The sequence below is a fragment of the Harpia harpyja genome, chromosome Z (assembly GCF_026419915.1).
Source record: "Harpia harpyja isolate bHarHar1 chromosome Z, bHarHar1 primary haplotype, whole genome shotgun sequence".
Classification (NCBI taxonomy): domain Eukaryota; kingdom Metazoa; phylum Chordata; class Aves; order Accipitriformes; family Accipitridae; genus Harpia; species Harpia harpyja.
In genome coordinates, this window is record NC_068969.1 from 24,477,312 (window position 1) to 24,500,111 (window position 22,800).

Consider the following 22,800-nt stretch of genomic DNA (forward strand, 5'->3'; position numbering starts at 1 on the left):
AAAACAAAGATATTTAACATTTGATGCTCTCTAATCCTCCGAGTTGACCTCCTCTTTCCTATGTCTTCCTAGGCTTTCATTCACCATTTAGTATTTCCCCCTGTGAAAAGCAACATCTTTAATCCCCATGCTGACTTTTAAAAACTCTTTGTGAACCAAAATGAATTTATAAAAATTTGTTTGTTAAACTTTTCAACAACTAAATTGTTCTTTTAATAAACGATGATGAAGCCAAGCACTATATTGTTCTTAATATTTGCAGAACAAGGAGGAAGAGGCACATACTACGGGTGTGATGGGTGGGAAATTAAGAAATGTTACTCCTAGCTCAGCTGCTGACCTTCAGCTACTTCCTCTGATTATGTCCCACTTCTAAACATAGGAAACCCTTTTCTTCCTAGTAATGCAGACCTGCAAAGGGTGCCTTCTCCTCTCATTTCTGTTATCAATAGGATAACAAGATTATTTTCAAGATTAGCTCTCTTGCTTTTAGAGACATATCGGAAAAGTTATTCTGTATTTGTTTTCAATGACTTTTTCACTTTTCCTCCATAAAGTGGGGCCACAGCAACCAGTATTGCACTAGGATGTTTATCTAAGTATTCATCGTCGTCGTCTTTGACAACTGATCAATAGTAGAGAGCAAATTATGATCCATGAAGTATCTTAAACAGATACAAACACTACCTTCAAAAACTAGATAGATCTTATCGGCAGTAACAGCTGAATCTCCTTCCAATAAAATTATCATCGAACTATCAAAAGCATAAAATCTTACATTATTTACAAAGCCTTCCTTGATCCTTCATTTTCTGAAACCAAATAAGGCAATTTCAGGAAGCAAAACTAAATGTGTGAAGAAAGAAAAGTGAATGGCTGCCAGGACTACAAGGTTCAGTGACATTCTACCACTGACTGCAAATAATGGGTCATTTAAATTTTATTTCTTACAGCAATACTCAAAGAGCTGTTAAAAGACTTAGGCTATATCAATTTTTGGACCTCTCTAAATAAAACTTCAAACAGAAGGGAAGATAATGCAGTGGAAGAGAAACACCAAATGTTCTCCTGGTTCCACAGACATTCCACTCACTGTTTCTGTATCAAAAGGAACATTTCCACTATCACCCCTCTAACAAGTCATCACAAAACTATTAAGTGAATTCTGAATGTATTTCAGCTCCATCCCTCAAGCAACTGAACAGCCAGAAACATGGAGGAGAATGAATCAGTAACCAGTAACCACAAGCTTAGGAACCCATCCTGTGACGTAGGATACATATATTGCTTGAGGTTACTGGCAAAGTTTTTCTATGTTTGGTCTAATCTGGTACAAACCAGGGAGAAGAGACTTGTCTTCACTAACCTGCTTGTTGATTCAGATGACAGTGAGAATGCAGGAGAGACTGATCTCTGGCCTTCCTCCAAGGAAGGAGATTCACTTCTTTTGCCATCAGGAGTTTCTGTTTTGAGTATCTGGGCTTTTCCAAGGATGACAGCTGTCTGATGCTCTTCCTTATGTTCTACGAAGAAGAAAGGAAGAGATTAGCAAGAATGACAAAGCAAAATATTATTGTTTTTTTGCAACCTGGGGATAGATTTTAAGAAAAAACAAAGTTATAAATATTTAAATACCAACAACTCACTCCCACTTACTTGCTTCCCAAAACTTTCAGTTTTAAAGGTTTAATTTCTTTTCTTGCATAGTGAAAAAAAAACAACCCACCCTCTAAGAACCAGAGACTGAAACAGAAACATTTCATTGTTATGAGTTTCAAACACAAACAAGGAGACAAATAAAGGCTAAGGATATTTGTCACATTTCATAAGCTGAAACTTTATTTCAGAAATTAGCAAACACTTAATGAGACAGCGCTGTTTGCTGCTTCTTGCTACCAATTCACTTCAACCACTGCATGAGACAGCTTGATAGCTTTAAAGTTTTACAGAACAAGTTAATAGGCTTGTTTTCGAGAAAGGAAGCATTACGATTTATTTTCTTACGTATCTAAGAAAGACAATGTCAATCTAGATAACTGACATTTCCATTTTTAATAGGAAAAATAACTTCTAGACAATACGTATCAGACACAAATTGTAAAATCATTCCATTATTTTTGTCAAGTGTTTTTATCTATAAAAAGATTAACAGTTCTCTGAAAAGATACCTTCTACCTCTCCAAAGAGGAAAAAAAAAAAAATAGACTAGGAAGTATGGTATGTAAAGATAAACTACTCATGCCATGCCCACAAATATTTTCAAATGAGCTACTTAAGTAAAAAGTTGCACCGGACATTAAAGCCATACTGAGACTCATCTCATTAATAATCCTTACTATGGCTGTTCACGGAAGTGTTCTGTCCACCCTCATGAACCAAGCTATATTCCTGCTCAAACCACTTTGGCTTTTCTACCACTCCAGAAATGATTCTGACAGAAATGGCCAAGCAGAGCTGTAATTAGAGTGTGGAGGACCTATACAATCTTTGAATTCAGCTACAGCTTGCCCTTTCCCTTTCGCTAAAATGCATAATTAAATATCAGGAGCATATTTTTTTCTGTTGAAAACAACCAGCAGATTACAGTGAGTCAGTTGTCCAACTAATGAAACATAACTCTGAAATAAACAGGTTAAAAATAGCAGAGGCCCTGTGCAATACGCAACCCAGAAGAGGGTTCACAAATATTTATCAAATTCTTATGGTGCGTCCCCTTAGGCAAAGCAAAACCCTATGTTTAAACATTATAAAATATAAGACTGGAAATCAAAATTTTAGGTTTAAAGATGCAAAACAAGATGATGTACATCAGGAATGGATGATTAAAACATCACCAAAACCAGCGAGATTTTCAGAGAGGTTTAAGTTACATCAACCAATACTACAGCAGAGGGCAATGGGAGATACAAAGGGTTTGAAAACCAAAAAATACCCCCACACAAAAAAAGCCACCACCAACAAAAAAAAGTATGTTTTAATTCTGTACAATTCCACTACTTCCATGAGAATCTGAATAAAGTGGGTAAGGAATGCATACAAAGCCATTGCTCTTCTCAGCAGTTATGCTTTCAAATGGCAAGTCATTAGAACTACTGCTGGTTTTCTTCCTTTCATGTATTATAATTTCCAGTTTAATAAAAAGGTAATTGCTGTTAATAAGGAATACTAAGGAAACAGGCTTTAGGCATCTGTTCCTTCACCCATTAATCATCTTTTTGTAAACCATTTAAAAACCAAAACAAAACAGTCAACCAGGTGCAGATGTTTGGCACAAAACTAGAAACTGAAATTTCAAAGATTATTGAAAGCTCAGTGCACAAAAAGCATAATGAAAATTTTGTAGATTTGTCAGAACCAGACAAGGTGGTATCATGTACTTAAGTCAACATGATACAGGATGATACACCTGATGTAAGTTATTTTCTACCTGAGCACTCTTCTGGAAAAACTATACGGCTTTACTTCAGCTTCTCAAAGTCTGTGGTTCAGCACACAAAGAAAAAGCTTACACAGAAGATAGAAATGGTAATTCATAGTAGCCAATCTCTCCACAGACCATAGCTAGAAATTAATATTTTGAAGTCTGTGATCCCATTATCTAATAACACATTGCTTCTGTTTCTGCTATAGAAGAGGAACATTACTGTAAATTATGTCAAACAAGATACACTTTATCCTTGCGATTCCTTAAGTTTTACCCTTCACATGGAAATGATTATGCATTGCATCAAGGCCTGCATGAAACAATAAGGATAAAATTCATACTATTATATTGGTATTTTCATTTATTTTTATTCTTGAGAGCCCTGCTAGAGAAGACGGCGCAGGAGACAGCCAAAGATTAGTTCAGCTCAACTCAAGAGAGCAGGGATTTGTGAGAGCTGATACAAACTAAACTGCCATATTTTCCCAAGGATACAGACAACAGTGCATCCAATTCTGGTCAATGGAATTCTCTCCAAAATTCAGTATCTTGAATAGATTATAACTCCACAAGTTATATTAGGTTGAGGAATGCTCTTCTAAATCACACATTCAAAGATATATGTACACTGCCAAAGCAACGAGTAACATAAACCAAACAAGACTGAACAAGCCTATAGGGAACAAGTTAAAAGCACATATGGGTAATTTTTTGATGTTGTGGGTTGTGAGGATAACAAATATGCTAGATGTTGTTCTTAACTCATAAAGGACTGAGTAACTGCAGTTATGCATTCCCACTTTTCACTGTGTTGAAATATATAAACACAAAGTGAAGCGAGTTAAAAAAAGAGAGGCAACATACTGTATAAACAGTCTAAAAGAAGATGAAGTATTTTATTGCTTCAACCTCAGGACAAATAAATACTTGTTCCAATCCACACAAATACCTTCGCAGTTCCCAATCACTGACTCCCTATCATATTAATGATACAGAAAAGCTGAAACCCAGCAAGCAATACCCATGCCCACCTTAATTTCAAAGATGCAGATTGTCACATGCCCACTCTGAGCAACTGCAGTAGATTTGGATTGGAACCCAAGACCCCATTTCAACCAGCTTATTAAAATATGTACCTAAATGAAGCACATTTATATACAATCCCACTAAAATCAAACAAACCATGTATTTATAATGGGTTGTGCTTATGTATCACACTAAAATCAATGGCAGTCAATCTTTTTAGGGTCTGTTTGATTTTTATGCCTTTCCCCCGCCTTAAGGAGTGTAGGAGGACAACAATGGCAGGAAAGAACGTTTCTTTGGGAAATCTCTCACTTACTGTGGATCGAAGAGGGGGACTATATTAAACAACATCACTAACCTGTAGCCGCTGGCAATTCTTTGACAGTGACGACTTCTTTGTTTTGAGCACTTCCTGTTTTCCTCTTACCACTTTTCTTCCACCGGTTATTTACTTGATCCACCAAAACCTGAAATTCACTTCTGTGTTTGTTTCCTGAAATGTAACAGTGCATTACTGATCATTGCCATAGGACTCTTAAGGTACGCCATGAAAAGTGACACAGATGTGAACAGAAATAAACAAAATACTGAATTAAAAACATTTTTGTTACAGTAAATGAAAAACAACTCATCACTGCAGTATGTTCCATAATCTATTAATGATCCAAATCTGTGTCTATGCTTTTACAGTTACCCAGTAGTCAAGAACACTTGCACAGATGGAAACTTAATTTTTGCACAGAAGAACTGTGTTTGTTTCTTCATTATATTATCGGTCATCTTCTTTCCTAAACTTGTTAAGTATTGCAATTACCATTATGACAACATTTAATATTGTAGTCATAGCACCAAGCCTGTCAGAGCTCAAGGAGCATCTGGACAATGGTCTTAGTCTTAGCTTTAGTTCTAGGTAGTCCTGCAAGGAGCACTCTGCTAGAGAGAAAGAGTAAAATCTCACAACTACTCTGCAAATTGCTTTAAAGTTGCTTTGGGTTTTTCCCCTGTTTCTGCCATAAAGCAGTGTCGAAAGCTTTTGTGTCATGCTTACATCGTTTTGATTCAGACCCTCTAAATCACAGTTAATTGCTCTTTGGCATACTCTTCGCACTTTCAATTGCTTAGTATGTTTTAAGCTATTCTCTAGTATTCAGTCAAAACAATGTTGTTTTTTAATCTAGATACTTCAGATTCTTCACTCAGAGGCTGGGAAAATACCCAGTCTTCTCAGACAGATGATGCAGATTACCTAACCCTCGCTGGGCATGAAGGGAACACGTTGTTCTCCCTACAGAACGCACCAAATTCTACTGAAACAGCATATTTGACTCTAGCTACCTACAGCTAGTACAGCATGAAAGTCTATCAGTTCATAAGCATGGCTGTATATTGATATGTTACAGTAAAAGGCAGCAAACATGAATTTGCTTTATTTGGAAGGACTTTCAACAAAAAGTCACTCTGAGAAACAGATTTGTCCTGTTGAGACAAATAAATACTTCAGCTAAAACCTTTAGCCTAATTTTTAGCCTATGGAAAAAGCATTCAAAATGTTTTCCATGTCAGAGGCAGGAAGGCCCGATGTACACCCAAAAAGTCCTCGGGCCAAAGCAACTGTTTGTAATGGCACAAGAAGGTGAAGCACACACAGCCCTTCCTCTGGGCTCCGTACTGCCTCTCCCAACGGTGTCGGGACAACCAGCTCGTGGAGGTCCAACATGCAATAAAATCCCAGCTCCCAGCGGGTGTAACTTCCGATCCGTCCTTGCAAGGAGCAGGACTCTGCACAGCAGCAGGGGACCACCACGCTCCCTCCTCCACCGACAGCAGAAGGCTGGCAGCACACATGCACCATCTGCAAGGAGAGTTTCCCAAGCAGCTGCAACAGAGCTATGGACTAAATAAGGCAGCTCCTGAGAAAAAGAGTACACCTTGTATTACACACATCACTGCTCTGTAAAAGCCACAGACACGCTGCCCAGGTTACACTTGCAGGAAAGACTAAGGCAACCCCCAGCACAGAGGATGGGCAGAAAAGTGAACGAGAATCCTCAGGACAAATGAGACCTGAGGGCTAGCAATGGGCAAACTGAGCCACTTTCCACCCAGCCAGCCCACCCGTACACCCCCTTGCACTGGGGGTGCACGCACAAGCTTCACACCCACCCGACAAGTGCAGAGAGCAATGTCTAACTGATGACAGCAAAGCAAATGTCCTGGTGAATCAGGGTACCTGGAAAACAACTGTGAGCCCAGCTGAATCAAAGAACTCCCTCGTAACTTTTCTGTTTTGTTTGTTTGCTTCTGTTTTCTTTTTTCAAATGTCTCTGGACTACCCTCTTCCTCTGCGGGGTAGGGAGAGGCAGGAACAACCCCGACCTTCCCCGCAGCACAGCGTGGGCACTCCCCGGGTTTCCAAACCACAAGTGCATGCACCGGCGGTTCTCCGTCTCCTTCCCTTCCTGCTCACCGCACTCCCCCAGCGCTCCTGACCGCGGCTCGGCGGTGGGGTCTGGCTTGTCCCACGAACACCCCGACCTCCTCCTCCACCACGACATGTCTTCTCACAACACTGCTTGGCCTCAGCATCCCACTCGGCATGACCAGTGCCTCAAGGAGCAGGCACCCCTCGCCGAGCACTGCGTGGAGCATGGCACATATAAATAATCACTGCATCTAACCCAGATCTATGGGCTGCTGCAGTGACGGGAGGGGGAAAAGCCAAGAGAAAATCATATCAAGTTCTGCCCCACAGACGGAAAGAGATTTAAAACTGACTCCTGCTCCCCGCATAGCTGAAAACGCCACATAAGGTCAACAACTCCTTTAATAAAAAGAAAGTTCTTGTCCCAGATGCTTGTGTTTGAACCGCTGCACATTCATTACATAATTCCTTTGACGCTTCAGTTTTTCCAGTATTACTATTTTTTGTTGGTTTGTTCTATGGTGTAACTACAAAGATTTTCAAGTAGAAAAGAAATGTCCTGGCAAAACAAGGCACTCTTCAGATACACTGTAAGTCACCACTGTGCTGAAAGGACATACCACGCACATTTCGTAAAACTACAGGCATTTCAATAATAAAACAACCGCAGATATAATTACAAATATTTAAAAACACAAAACATAAATCAGTAAGCCTCTGAATAACATTGTAAATGAAAAGATTTATAAGCAGAAAAAGCAACAGAATACTTTTTAACAAATGTATTTCTTTTCCTGTAGATTTTTTTAACCCTTTAAACAGAGGCCTGACCATAAAAAAAGCAGAATGAAGTTAACACAGGTTGAGGGTATCGCTCAGTTCCCAAGGAGCAGAAGGAAGCTACTGCAGGGGACAGCATATTTAATTATACCTTCCAGGCACAGACTCTGGCGGTTGCTTAAGCAGAGCTTCCAGCTAGCATATAAACCATCCTCAGGTTCATCAAGCCAAAATATTAATTGGTATTTCAAAAACACTTCACACACAAAAAAAGCAAAAAAAATACCAACAGTGTAATTTGCAATTTGCCAAGAGCCTGGGAAATTGTAGAGAAGATAAGAAAAAAAAAAAACCCAAGAGTTATATCACAGCTGTTTCATCTTGCTTTTCAACGAGGCTTTTACATAGCTCCAGTGTGCTGTGTTTCATATGGAAATACAGAACAAAAAGTATATGGTTGGGTTTTTTTATTCAGAACTTATGCCGGAGTTAATTAAGTCATTAATTCAGCTGTGAATTAGGGATCTAGGGTGCAAATGTTGTAAATTAAAAGGAAAAAAAAGCCTTCCTCATATAAGCAAGCTTTTTAAAGTCCATCTGTGCTACAGTGAAAAAAGGGCATTTGATAAAAGTTCTTTTAATCTCTAACTGTCCTCTAATTTTAACGTACAATTCTTTTTTCATGCTTATGATTTCTTCCCTATTGCTTTTATGAGAAATAATTTGCTGACACTAGTTAACATTTACCTCTTTGGTCACCGCTTTTTATTAATTTTAAAACCATATGTTCCCATTAACATTTTTCTATCTTCTCTTTTTACCCCTCTCTTTTTTTTTTTTTTAGACTTTTTTTTAGAACTTTAAATGTTCAAATAAGGTGCCTCAGGCTAATTCATTCACTTGGAGGTCTTGATATTTTGAAGCCATATCCTTTTAACAGTATAAACTCAATAAAATACCTGGTTTTGGAAAATTAAGACAGCACTTAGTATCTTCTTGTTCTAAAATGCATACAACAGATCAAAAAAATAAAAGGAGGGACCAGCGATGCCAGTCGCCTGTAGCCACTGCCCACAGTGCACAGCAGCCTGGTGCAGAACTGCCCGACGCACTCCTGCTTCCACACCTCACCCCAGTCACGCAATACAACTGTATGCAAGGTTGCAATGTGAACACAGCCAGGGATCCAGCTTTACAAGGAATTTGTGCACACCCAAAATTTTTAAAAAAGCAAGTTAAGTGGGTTTCTTGTATAGGATCAGTTCTCTGGTGACTGCACTGCCCTACAAAGAGCCGTGCGGGCACCGCACCAGAGTGGCATGTCCCCTCGGCATCTCCTTCGCTCCTGGCTTAGTCCACACCAGCCCTGCCATCCCCAAACATCCCCCCCGTCTGAGGCGAACGATCAGGGCAAACCTGCTCACAGCTGACTCAGTTTGTTCAGACTCACCTTTCACGTTGAGCAGAAAGCTAACAAGCTAGTTCAAGCTAACTAGCAAAAACAGCTAGTTAGAAGGGACATGCTCTGCTCTGGGGGTCTCCTGCAGTCACTGAACTTTGGATTTGTTTTTTACAAAGCTACTAAAGCCTTGTGGGGAAAAATACCTAATTTGGGATTAATACTTTTTAAATTATTTTACTTTTTGGTTTGTTTTTTTTTTATTTTATTGCTAGAGATTTCTGCATGGCAAGAGAATAATTATTAACCAGTTACTTGGAATTAGAGGAGAATGCTTATGATTAAAAACCACAAACAGTGCATGTACACTTAAAAAAAAATATATATATATTCTCAGGAACAGCAACAAAAAGCAAAGGAAAAATTTGCTAAAGATTTAGGCCCTTATTTAGCCTTCACAGAAACCCAACTAAAATCAACAAGGCTAAATCTAGCTGCATTATGGAATAATTTATATGCCTGAAGCAATGCAAGGAAACACAGGAAATATGACCATATTGCAGATTTAAATACACCCTTAAGTATAATCAGAACAAGTTGTCCCTTCATTGCTTTGCTCCTCTGTGGCTGAAAGCAGAGAAGTTTAATGTTCATTGAATATCATTTTAACATTACATGGCTAACTACCATGTTTGAGGGTACAAGCAGAGTGCAGGTGAAGCAAAATGAGTGAGAAACAACAGGAAAGGAATTGCGAATAATAAAACACCGCTAGGGAGCTAAGTACAAAGTAATGCTATTTAAAACCTGCTGTACAAACACATAAAGAAGGGCCAGGAAATCATCTGTAAAAATCAGTTTACATTAGCCATTTCTGTACTAAATTACTACAACAGGATGCAAGTCCTGCAATCTTTAACTCTCACAAGAACGTTTGCTTCTAAACTAAACATAAAGATGGTTAGATGGTTCCACGGAGAAAGAAAACACTATTCTCAAGTTTAAGGACACAGTAAGGAGAAAGACAGTTTAAAATACTGTGCTTTCCCAGGGCCAAGTTTAGCAGGAATCAGTTCTCTGTTGAAAAAAAACCCAACAAAAAAACAAACCAAAAAACCCCAAACACCTCCTCCCAAAACCACCAAAAAACCCAAACAAAATTGTATCATTGAACTATAGCTCTCCCTGTGATATTTTTCCTATTTTTTGTCTCTTCTCTTCTTTCCCTTCAGTATTTATTCCAGTTACACTTCCCTAAAAAAACACTGTTATTCTGTCAGGGCAGAAGCAGGTTTAATAACCAACAGAGGCACTGGTATCTTGCACAGAGGGGACTCTGTAAAAAATGAAACAAACAGCAACAACTAAACCAGAAAAAAAATCACCCTGTTTGCACTGAATCCCAGTTGCCTGCACAGGGTGGAGGGGAAGAGGTCAACCAAATGAGCAGAGTATTCTTTCTAAGCAGTAGTGTGCCCAGGTGGCCAAGGCGGCCAACAACATCCTGGCCGGTATCAGAAATCATGTGGCCAGCAGGAGCAGGGAGGTGGTTGTTCCCCTGTACTGGGCACTGGTGAGGCCGCACCTCAAGTACTGTGTTCAGTTTTGGGCCCCTCACTACAGGAAACACATGGAGGTGCTGGGGCGTGTCCAGAGAAGGGCAACCAAGTTGGTGAGGGGCCTGGAGCACAAGTCTTATGAGGAGCGGCTGAGGGATCTGGGGTTGTTCAGTCTATAAAAGAGGAGGCTGAGGGGAGACCTTATCGCTCTCTACAACTACCTGAAAGGGGGTTGTAGTGAGGTGGGTGTTGGTCTCTTCTGTCAGGTGTCTGGAGATAGGACAAGAGGAAATGGCCTCAAGTTGCGGCAAGGGAGATTTAGGTTAGATATTAGGAAGAAGTTTTTTACTGAGAGGGTTGTCAAACATTGGAATGGGCTGCCCAGGGAAGTGGTTGAGTCACCATCCCTGGAGGTATTCAAAAAGCGAGTGGACAGGGTACTCCAGGGCATGGTTTAGGGGGCATGGTTAATGGTTGGACTCGATGATCTTGAAGGTCTTTTCCAACCTAAATGATTCTATGATTCTAAGAGATCACTTCAAAATCACAGGGCTGGACAGGAGGTAAAAGTAGGAAAGGGTGCAGGAAGGAGACAAGAACACGTGAGTGCTTGTGGAGCAGGGCATGAAGAAAGGGAGCAAATGTGAGGAGCACTATGAAACCTTGGATCATTTGAGAATCACAGTATACAAATAAAATACGGAAAAAGCATTTTTGGCTCAGTTAAAACATACTTTTTAGCAGTAAGGGCCACTTTGACAACTGTAGAAGTGTAAAAAATACACAGTTGAGGAAACACGCAGCCATTAAGTATTTTAGAAATGCCATATTAAATATAAACTACTGTGGCTACATTGCTTGTCAGTTAATGTCACTCTGCACTGGACAGCAAACCTAGAAAAATAAGGTGTAGAAAGTGTAAGTTTATACAAATTTATCCGCTACAGGATGAGTTAGAGGACTCAGGAAGACCAACCACCACCCAGAATACAGGTGCATTTTAAATAAAGCCAATGTCTGATCATTAAGCGTGTAGGGGAGGAGGGAATATCCTGAGTAATGGGGAAACCCAGTATCTGTGTTACAGGGTATACTGGTGAGTGCAGGGCTAATACAGCCAGCATTCACCCCATCTTGCCAGCTCAGCACACTCCTTGTCGGCAGAGATGCCTCCCTCTGCAGTGACCCAGCTACGCCTGAGCCAGGCTGGTGCTCCTGGAGGGCTCACAGCCAGAACTGCCTGCAGAAAAGAAGTCATACAGTGCTCAGAACCTCAAAAAAGGGAGAAAACAGTATCAAACCTGAAGCTGAGAAAATTCTGTACAGATAAAAACACAGAGTGCATGCCATTGTTCACAGGGACACAACAGTAGGTAATAAGCTTCTTTTTATACAATCAGTGAGTGACTTAATACACACGAATTCATGTGCTGCAAGCCCAAGTTTTAACAAAGTACAGAACTGGCAAACTAATTAACCAATTTACATTAACCTCTCTGAGTAATTCAGATTATTCTCAGAGAACATGCCAAAAAATCTGGGGCAAGGAAGGGTGAAATCTCACAAGCAAAGCATGAGCAGCCTTCACCGCAGTCACAACTGCTCTTCTGTTCTTCAAAACCAGCATCGTAAGAATTGTATGGAGACTCTCATGCAGAGCAGGACACTGAAACAGAGCTCCCCCTCCACATGACAGCCAGCAGCCCAGGCTGCTCAATGGGATACGGCTGGCCTGCACGCTCAGCACTGCTGGGATCTCAGGGAGTCCTTTTGGAGAAGTTCTGCCCCTTATTTCTGCCTGAGGGTTCCCAGTGAAACCATACAACTATGCATCACGCATCCAGTGCAGGAGACAGAAAAATTCTACTTTGCTCTTCTTTATGTCCAACAAACATGGGAGTACCATTAAGAAGGTAAGTAGAAAGTGCATAAATGAACAGGTGCTAAGGAGGCAATCAGCTTCCATCTCAAACTTATCCAGCCCTGGCATGACTTTTGTCAAACGGCAGTACTTAACAGAGATTGAGTTTCAAAGAGGAAGTTTCAGCCCAAACAGAGAACTTCAAGCTTTGATTTATTAAATGGGGGTCGGGGGGAGCACACACACATGAAAAGCATCACTTTTGTGTGTACATTTTAGTACAAATGAAAAGAAGGTGAACTTAAAAGCAAAATGAAGTGAAACTTGCATATTACTTACGATAATCAGTGTGGATCTCATCTATTTCTTCCTCTGTCTGGTCCTTTGTGAAGGTCAAGCTCTACAGAAATCACACAAATGTTTGTTTACAGAAACAAAAAGATGATAAAGTTGCATACTTTAAAACTAGAGACTTAAAACTGGAAGAAGGATCAGCTGTCTGTTTTCCCCCACCAGCTCTTACCATCTCTTACCATCTCATCCACAGACAGTAATATATATTTAAAGTACGTATGCATGCTGTGTTGCTTTGCTTTCACAAAGTCAACAGGACTAAGTCAGGCCACCCCATATAACACCCGGCATGTGTGGACCATAAAATATTTCCTAATACTGTGCAACAAACATGCTCCAAAAGTCACAAAAGTATCATATGTCATGGGAAAAGAACAGGCGCTATTGCTGATACGGAAGCAAGGAATTTGCTAGCTAAATCCTAGAGAATTCTAGGAAGGAAAATATTCCCCACACTGCCATGGAGGGTCAAAATCCTCCAATATGACCAAGGGGAACATTGCTCAAGAATTTTTATTGCAATCAAAAAAATGCTCCTACTTAAATGGTTTGGGCATAGAAACATCAGCAGTACACGAAGAACTGCCCACGACAAATGAGTGGTATGAGAAAATCATGTTGATTACAAGAATGTATATGCAAATTCCAACACACAACCTGGGAATCTGGGAATTCCCACAATAAAGTGGTAGGCAAACACGTTCAGTGCCCACTCTGCAATTTCCCCTAGCCATCGCCCGCTTTGAGAACAAAGATAATTAGCTTACATTTTCACCGGTTTTATTAAATTCAAGCTGAACCCGAATCTTCTCATTCTTTTCCAGCTCTTTAACAACCTCTGCAACTGTTTGAAAATACAAGAAAGAGGTCACTAAAACAGGAGCTGTTAAATAAAAAGATGTAACAGCACTGAATGAAACTACCATGAATTTAAAACGCAAAGAGACAAACGGGCATTAGCTCTCCGACAGTGAAAACTCAGACTCCAGGCACAGGCAAATCCAAATGGCATGGTTTTGCACCAGTGCTCAGCAGGTGTTTGTTCATGCAGAAGAACTGCTCCCATCTGCAGCAGCTGAGCACCAGAGGCAGCACCCAAGACTCAGGACCAGGAGGCAAGGTCAGGAGCTGTGGGCCTTGGCCAAGGTGCCTTGCAGCAAGCCCCACGGTGCTCGCCGGCAGCTGCCTCTCAGCCACCTCCTGGCCTGTTCCTCTTACTCCCTTTGTATTAAATTCATGGGAAAATGTAGTCTTTTCAAATCCTATTTGAATCTTACTCTAGCATACTATAGTGTTTCTGTTGCGCACAGGCATGTCTTTTATAAAAAGAGTTTCCATTTGATAATGTCATTATTTTATCTCCACTGAAAGATACATCTACTGTTTATCTTATTTTTACCTCCAAGGACTACCTTCCAAGGCAACACAAAACTGTCTGCAGGCTTATGTCCAAAAACCCATAGTCCAAAGATGAATTACAACCTAGTCTAACGATTAAGTCGGACACCTCAAAAGGATATAAACAGACATAACTCTGTTTGTTAACATTTTAACTAAAACTACAGCTATGCAGGACCCTGCATGGTTTATTCTGACATTCACTTTCACAAATCTATTTCTACACCCAATCATTTTCACAGAGCTACTAGGGTACTTATTAATTTTTATTAATATATATTAATCTCAATATTAATATATTGGTAATATTAATAATTAACAATAAATATAATATTAAAATGTTTATAAATATTAATTTATTAAAACAAACACTTTCACTAGACAGTAAATTAGCCAGAGAACAAAAGCTTATTAAGCTGTGAAGCAATAAAACCTGTTCAAAACTGGTTTAAGCAAAATCCAGGAATTTGGCACCTATGCTTCCTCAGAAGCTCAGCTATTTGTATTACATAGTGACCTTAGGTTCACTGCTACCACTGAAAATGCCTGTCTGCATCTTAAGTGCAAGTTTAATAATTCACCATTTATAAATAAGTACTGAGCCAGAACTCAGTAGAAGTTTTGCATTATTTAGGGCAGACTAGCTAAAGTACATTGTAACACACTGTGAAACTCTTCATTTAGCTAGCTTGGAGGAACAACACAGAGACTTGGTGCTACTTCATCACTAGCATCAAGTGAAGAATTGCCCCAAGAGCTGAGTACCTCCCAGCATGTTAAAGGACTAACAGAGAACCGCCTGTTCTGCAGAGCATCAATTCTAGCACGCCTTGAGCAGACATGAGGCTCCACTCGAACCAGCATCCACTTCCCACGCCGACCTTGCTGCGGTGTAACGGCAGCGGTGCGTTCCCAACCCCGTGACTCTTCCTTTCCCCTCACCCCGAGCTGCCGCAGCACCCGACCAGCCCATTCCTCACTTTACTTGAAAACTGCTCTGCTCCTGTTTAGCCATCGGACAACACCGTACCTCCACGACCTACAGCAGCTTTACGTCTGCTGCTGGGGGAACTCGGAGGGGGGACTTTGAGAGTGTTTAACTAAATTTCCGAGATTAACATAAATCATAGCATGATTGAAATTCTGATACAAGAGCTGTTCTCTCAGACTTAAACAACAAACTCCCTAAATAGCTATCATTGCTGAAGTCAAACACAGTCTTAACTCTGTGTGCTGGTTCTCATCCCAGAGACTTTCTGAAGTCCTAGAAAACAATTTTTGAAAGCATTTATGTTTATTTTCCAAAGTGCTCAGGCACAAACTAAGTAGTGGCACTTGGCACCTAAATCACTTAGGCACTTAACCTTCTTAGTCAGTTCTTAAAATGGTTAAAGGAGCAAAATGAAAAAGCAAATAGCGTTGGTTGCAAACTCGCTTTTCTCATACACTTGCTCCCACAACCCAAGCCAAGAGCTGGCAAGTGAAATCAAGATTTCAAGCCTAAAGTTTGGATGCTAAATTCATATTTATAGTCCTCAGTGACTGACTTTATTTTTCAAAAAGCACTGCATCTGGTGGTTCTGCCTGTTTAATAAAGGAGATGAACACCAAAACATACTTTATTTCTGAAATGCCACAGTAGAAGTTGTGGATATTCAGCATTTCTGACCATCTGAGCACATACAAAACCACATGTGCATGGAGCTAACATATGAGCTTTTAATATTCACTTGAAATAAATACTCCCCTATACTGTCAAATTTGTTAAATGATAACCAACAAATTAAGTGGTTTTTACTGTGCTCAAATTTGGCAGCCTTCTCAAAGGGTAATTCTCACCCCTGGCCCCAAATTATTCCTGTTATAGATAAGCAACAAATAGCAAATGTAAAGTTTAGCATACGACTGCAGGTGCGCAGCTATCTCATTCACAGAGATGCTGGACCCAGCCATGCACGAGCAGCTCCTCAGCTCCCAGCTCACTGCCCTGCCCTGCCTGCGCTGCTCACTCATTCAGTTCCCGACAGTCCCACTGCCAGGGAGACCAAAAATTTATCTGGTCCAAATAGTTTCCGAGCCCTTCAATACACACAAAAACATTCAGAATTGTTTACAACTTCTGGAAGAAGCGGTGAACTTGTGCTTCAGGAGTTAAGTCTCTCCGTAAACATGAAAATTAGAGATCAAACTGAGGGTGAGGAACAGTATTTCTCATCTCCCTACCTTTGAAGTAAGCAAGACCAGCTCTCGCCAGCAGCAGGACTGAACTATTCTACAGACCTAGCAGACAGCAAGCTACATCCTCAAACCAGTGCAGAACATGCAATACCAGCTATATGAGCATTTCCAGGACACTAACGGCTGCACAGCTCCCAGGAGAGTAATATCATACCATGATCCTGTTAGAAATTTCTTTAAAAAGAATGTTTGCCATGAGCTTCTAATCAAATAGAAAATAATATAACTATAAATCTGATGTCTATCTCTCACCCACACACACCAGTGTATTTGTGTTGTTATTTGTATCACTTGCAGGACTGAATTGAGAGGTAACAAATGACAACAAATGATCTTTTTTAAAAAGATGCAAATTTTCATCTTGTATAAAAGAGGATATAACAAGATGAGGTGGGACAATTCTCCCTCTAGCTCATACATGCTATTCAAAATTTAAAAAATGACCACACTGCCTACAAAACCAGGCAGCACAAATACCCTACTCAGATCTCATCATCCCTACTCCGGCGCTGGCATTTTCCAAGCATTAAGCCTGAGCACATGCAAACAACAGACTGCTGTTTAAAGGAAGTTTATATTGCACTCACATTAGATACTGAAACACAATCTCCTTATATATAGCATTAAACAGCTGTATGGGATAGTCTTGAGTTTAATTGTATAAAATTGCTGCCAAACACCTACATTGATATAAATTCCAGCAAAAGATTACCACTTTCATATTAATTCATTCTACTCTTACCTATCATCTCCAAAAAGAAATCTAATTTTGAAACTAAATCGAATAACAATATAGAAGTCTCAGTGTATAGGAGGAAGAGAACAAATTCAGAACAAAAGATGAATTAATAATCTATTCACTTACTAAGAACCTCAGGCTTTTCCAATTTTTTGACTAAAAGCCTCAGAGTCTAATTTGGAGGCACTCATTAAAATACAAAGTCAATAAAAACACAACATTTTTCAGAACAGGATTAGTAAACCAGGAAGTCTCAAAGAATTTCAACACAAATTTACATCTTGCTAGATACTTCCAGATTATAGCAACACACTTCTGGTTTTCACTGAATTTCCTTTTTTTGCATTGATCTTGATTTATATAAGATAAATTCTTCCAGCTCCAGTTTTCCCAGATATTCAAACCAGCCTTATTCCTACCCTGAGAACTAAGAGAAGGAGCAATGCATACAAATAGTTTGCGATGGTAACAACTTCCCTATAATTTCTAACTTACCTGATTTGGGATTTAGAGAATCACATTGAGCATTATACATGTGCACAAATTCTTGGTGTCTTTTAATAAGCTGTTGTCGGGTCCCATGGGTAGACAGACCATGTTCCTTTAGTTTCTTCTTCAAATCACGATCAGAGAGCAAGTTGTAAACAACTTTAGACATAGGCTTCCTTTTGTAAGCAGAACTGCAAAAGTAAAGGAAACAAACTTTTTTTAATTAATACTCCTATGAAAATCAAAATACTGACTTACATTTTTACAGGGTATTTCACTCACTCTGGGTAAGAAATACCTGAAAGAATTATTTCAGCTATGACAGACACACAACCAATTACACAGTGTATCACAGATGCAACAGCAATAGCTCTAGGAAGCCAGAACACTTTTTCCACCTACCACAAAGAAATTTCAAATGTGCAGAAAGCAGTAGGTCTAGTCTGATTTTCTTTAGGAAATGATGCAAACACTACTCATGTAATAAGTACTGCAGCTCAGTTTTTATTATCTACAGCAAAGGCTTCAGAAGCACATCAGCAAACACAGTATTGTTCATCTTCATTAGCCTTACATTCGCTCTGAATACAAAAGGAAGGATACTGAATTCAGATTGCTGAAACCGGTTTTCCACCCAAGTACTGTCCATGTCTTGCCCGAATCAGTTGGTGAAATTTTAAAAGCATTACAACTGCAAGCCAAAATGTGAATTAGGAGATTTTTCAACTTTCTGAGAAAATTACTTCGAGAAAGATGGTCATGTACCTGAAAGCAAATCTGTAGTTCCCATCTAACAGAAGGGTAGTTTGGTAATACAGAAAGTGACATTAAAGAGAATTAATAATGGTCTCAGACAAGTAACATCTAAAACCAAAATTCACTCCTTCACACTGCCTTATGTCAGAAGAACTCAACGTTCCTGGCATAGCTACGGAAAACATCTTAATTACAGGAAATTGCCATAGAAAATTCAAGTCCTGCTACAACTTTTGTCGTCTAGAATTAGCAGAACAGTTTCTTTCTGCACAAGTTAGCTCAGTCTTCCCTACTACACCTCCTGGTGAAATACGCTCAAACTAGCCAACAAAATCCGTCTCCTGCCTCACTCATCTTCTACAAATTAAATAATTTATTAGTTACCGAAGAACAGCATTTAGTTAGACACTTTTCTTCCTGCAGCAAATTAAAGTTCAGCTGCACTGCTCTGAATTACAGAGAAGTTAACAGCTTGCCATTGCAAAAGCATGAGACTTATTTGAAAACTGTTCAGCACTTTCAACTTACCACATTGAAAATAAATTTCAAAGTAAAAAAAAAAAAGCTTACACAAAAATTGTCATTAATTCATGTACTCTCATATAGCCCCTGTAGAATAGCTAGCACAAAAAAGACACATTACCACAATATACTCTTCAGAAAAGACTTTTTTCAGATTCTTTTTGGAAATATAAAAAATTTCATTGGATAATTAAATCTTTTGAAATTCCTTAAAAAGCTTTGTATGTACTATAATTCACCAGCAGCATGACCTAGAAGAGTGACGACTGCTTTGGGAGCAGACAGCTACGTGAAAACAATTCACAACAGGTTTGAATCTTAATAATGGTGGGGTTTTTTTCCCCATCCTTGAGAAATGCAGTGTTCTTTGTGAACATAGACTTACCTGTTGTAATTACTCCGGTAGTTTTGGGGACTAAATTATCACTTCTGCTGAAATACTGCTTAACTTAACATAGCATGCCATGTGCTCCTAATCTGAGAATAAACAGAGCTAAAACTCCTCAGAGAAGAACTACAGATATGCTGTTACTGAAACCCGAACAACACTGCCATAGAACAAATACATTGCCAAAAAGCCAGCATTTAACACACAATAGCCAGTCCCTAAGGAGAAGTATCTTGCATGATACTTTCTTAAGATCCAAGCAGTCTAGATAAAATAAGAAAAATTTTGAATTCTGTTAGGGACATGGGCTTGACACCAGAGAAAGATCTGGCTTTTATTTCCATTCATTAAGAACAGAGAAAACACTAAAAACATCCCAAATGAAAATTAAAATGTAACATCAGATTTCAATATTAATTTACCATTTATTCATCTTCAAAGTCCTTTAGCTTACAGATTGCATTCTAAGCATGACTGGGCAAAATAAGAGCTTTAACATAAAATTACTTTCTAATTCAAGGTTCAGAGGAATTAGAAGTACAAGCATGCAGTAAAAGTCCCTCACAGTTCTTAAGTCTGAGCAGTTAGAAATAATAATGGCCTAAATTTATGCTAGTAAGTAAAACAAACTGAAATCTACACTTCTGATGTGAATGTGGCGACCGTGACAAATTCTAGGGCGGAGGCAAAAAAGTCAAAGGCATGCATTAATCTCATGGAAATTGAGATCTTAAAGAAACAACCTTGACTGGGGCAACTTGAAAAGAACCACAGTGAGCGGAGTAAGGTGCAATTTTTATTTTTTAACTTGACAGCTAGTGAAGCAATTGTCTTTTGGCCCATCTGAATTGAGGGAAGCAATTCATTCACCAAGTGAAAAATGGGAATAAGTGTTATCTAAATAGAATTTTAATGCTAGCGAGCAGAAACATGATGAGAATAATGTACAGACTAAGTTTTACTCCCTGTGTTGAATTCTTTAAAACATTGTCCAGTGTTTTCTTGCCACTAAAAGTCAGAAAGTTATATACATACCTTCTTGAGAGGGGAAAATCACCACTAATCATATTTATACAGTGATTTTAGGGTGATCTACAGGGCAGGTAACCAACAAACACAATCCACGGTATTACAACCCATCAACTAATATTTCTTATTCAGCAGTGCAGAAAAATGGCTACATGAATGTGAAAGTTATTAAGGTTGTTTCTTACCTTCTGAGGCAGTCCTTCTTCTCTTCTCTTGTCAAGCAGCTATCCAGATGTTTGTTTATATATTGCTCTGGAATAGCAACCTCACAAACAGGACAATCCACTGAAAGCAAGGAAGAAGGAATTTACTAGTGTGTATATTATGCAAAGAGCAAATGCTTTAATCTGAAAAACTAATTGTTGACTGAAGAAAATGAAAATCCAGAAATCCAAATTTCTTTTTTTTAAAAAGATCTAGCATGTCTATCCAGAATCTTCATTTTCAGCTCTCATTTTCACTCCAGAGCATGTATTTCCCTCCCTATGTAATATCAGAATAGCTCTCATCTTGCCTGCAGTCAGATGGAATGAAATCTCTTAATAAAAATCTAGAGTAACACACATACTACACGGAAACGTAGGGGCTAATATAAACTTAAGCATATTTCCACGCTAACGTTTTTCACTTTTGCAGTATTTCACTCCTAAATAAAGGAAGCTGCTTCATTTTTATAAAACAGTATAGCACAAACTTTATTCATATTAACATAATGTCCCAATCTATGGCTCTCAACAGGACTGTCAACACATGAGTTAACTCAGCCTCACAGGAATCCTATAATCCAACCATGCCTCATACTCATTTCTTGGTAGAGATAACTAGATTCTGTGACTTGGGCTCAGAGGCTCACAAACGCCCTATAGCATAGTCCCACCCAACTCAGAATTCTTCTTGCATCATATTTTCAAGAACCACCTAACAACATTACCTGTAAAGACAGTCAAAAAACACAGACTTAAAATATTCATCTTTAGCAATCACATTATGTCAAAAACAAAAGGCTGAGTTTAAATGAACAGTATGAGAAAAAGATCCTTTAACCGACATCGTCTGTATTAGTATGAAGGAAGTCGGTGTTAATCTAAAAGACAAAACAAAAAACAACCTATGCAAAACACTGTGAAACGTTGTGGGAGTTGAGTTATCTGGTAACATTGCTTTGCAATTCCTGACTCCCATGACATCATATTCTAGTCAAAGGTAAAAAAAAAAAAAAAAAAAAAGTTGGGACAGTAACATAACACAATAGTTCTGAGCAGTGTATTATTGTATTTGAAATTAACATTTCAATTCTTAACACAGGAACAAATAATACTTACTGAGACCACTTCAGCATTGGCTCATTTCAAGTCTTTCATTTATATTGTTTGACTGACTACTTTGCATTTGTGGAAATAATTTCAATGGAATGCATGCTCGAGGATTTAATAAGGTCATAAAATGGTAAGCAAGGGAAAATTTCAATTGCTCAAGAATAAATGAGCAGTAAAATTTCATGTGAGTTTTAAATTACTAACACAAGCAAGTCTGATGCACAAAACTAGGAAACTTAACTTCTGGCTAAGTTGATGCCATTTTCATAGGGCTACTTTTCTGGCTGTATTACATCTTTAAGCAGTATTTACCCAGCTAATGAATAAATATGAACTTCAGACTTCCAGTTGAATAAATTGTTAAACAAAAGAACAGATAAATATGAACTAAGAAGAATCAGCGTTGTACTCCTACATGGTCTTTTATTTTAATTTAGGCTTTTTAATTGGGTCAATAGGATGGCTGCCATCATGTCAAAACTAAGAGTATTCTCTCATTTTATTGTAGTTTATTAGTATAAATGGGCATTTTCATGCTTCAAAATAAATTAATCTTAACACTGTAGAGTTACAGAAGAATAAAGTAGATTACTTTCTTCTGGAGAGTGTATGAATAGGAATATTAACAAAACCAAAGCCACGATCATTTTGATTGTGGGTACATCCCTCAAATAACAAACACATTATAAAATACCTTGCTTCTGGGTACTTAAGGATAGCAGAGCAGAATGAACATCAATGTTGTTTGTCTAGTCATTAAGGGGAAGGAGAAGAGAAAATGACTTCATATTTTTACTAAGTCTGTTGTGCAACTATTGTTTTTTAGAGTTGTTACTCAAAGCAAAGGAATCTGTAAGCGTTGAACTCCATTTAATTACTTGGCATCAGCCCAAGCTTCTTCATCAAGAATATGCTTGCAGCAGAGCTGTGCCACATAAGCAGTAACCTGAATGAAGCATAGTCCAGTTAAACAGGAAGCATCTGAACATGCCAATGCAGATCAGAACAATGCAGAGAAATGAGATGAATGCCACGTACGGAAGGTACTCTAACACATACGGCCAACCTCAACCATGGACTTGGGGAAGAGAACAAGACAA

The 22,800-nt window shown here is 38.9% G+C and overlaps 1 protein-coding gene across 4 annotated transcripts in view; it reads right to left on the bottom strand.

The window, feature by feature from the left end:
• The window catches only part of RAD18 (RAD18 E3 ubiquitin protein ligase), a 66,435-nt gene that overhangs the window by 28,587 nt on the left and 15,048 nt on the right, over nt 1–22,800 (bottom strand). For all 4 annotated transcript variants that reach the window (XM_052777792.1, XM_052777791.1, XM_052777788.1 and 1 more), the window contains exons 6-11: nt 20,570–20,669; nt 17,696–17,880; nt 13,593–13,669; nt 12,811–12,871; nt 4,809–4,943; nt 1,367–1,523 (exon numbers count right to left, since the gene is read on the bottom strand). In XM_052777792.1, the coding sequence (XP_052633752.1) occupies nt 1,367–1,523; nt 4,809–4,943; nt 12,811–12,871; nt 13,593–13,669; nt 17,696–17,880; nt 20,570–20,669 (715 nt within the window). The remainder of the gene's footprint in view (nt 1–1,366; nt 1,524–4,808; nt 4,944–12,810; nt 12,872–13,592; nt 13,670–17,695; nt 17,881–20,569; nt 20,670–22,800) is intronic.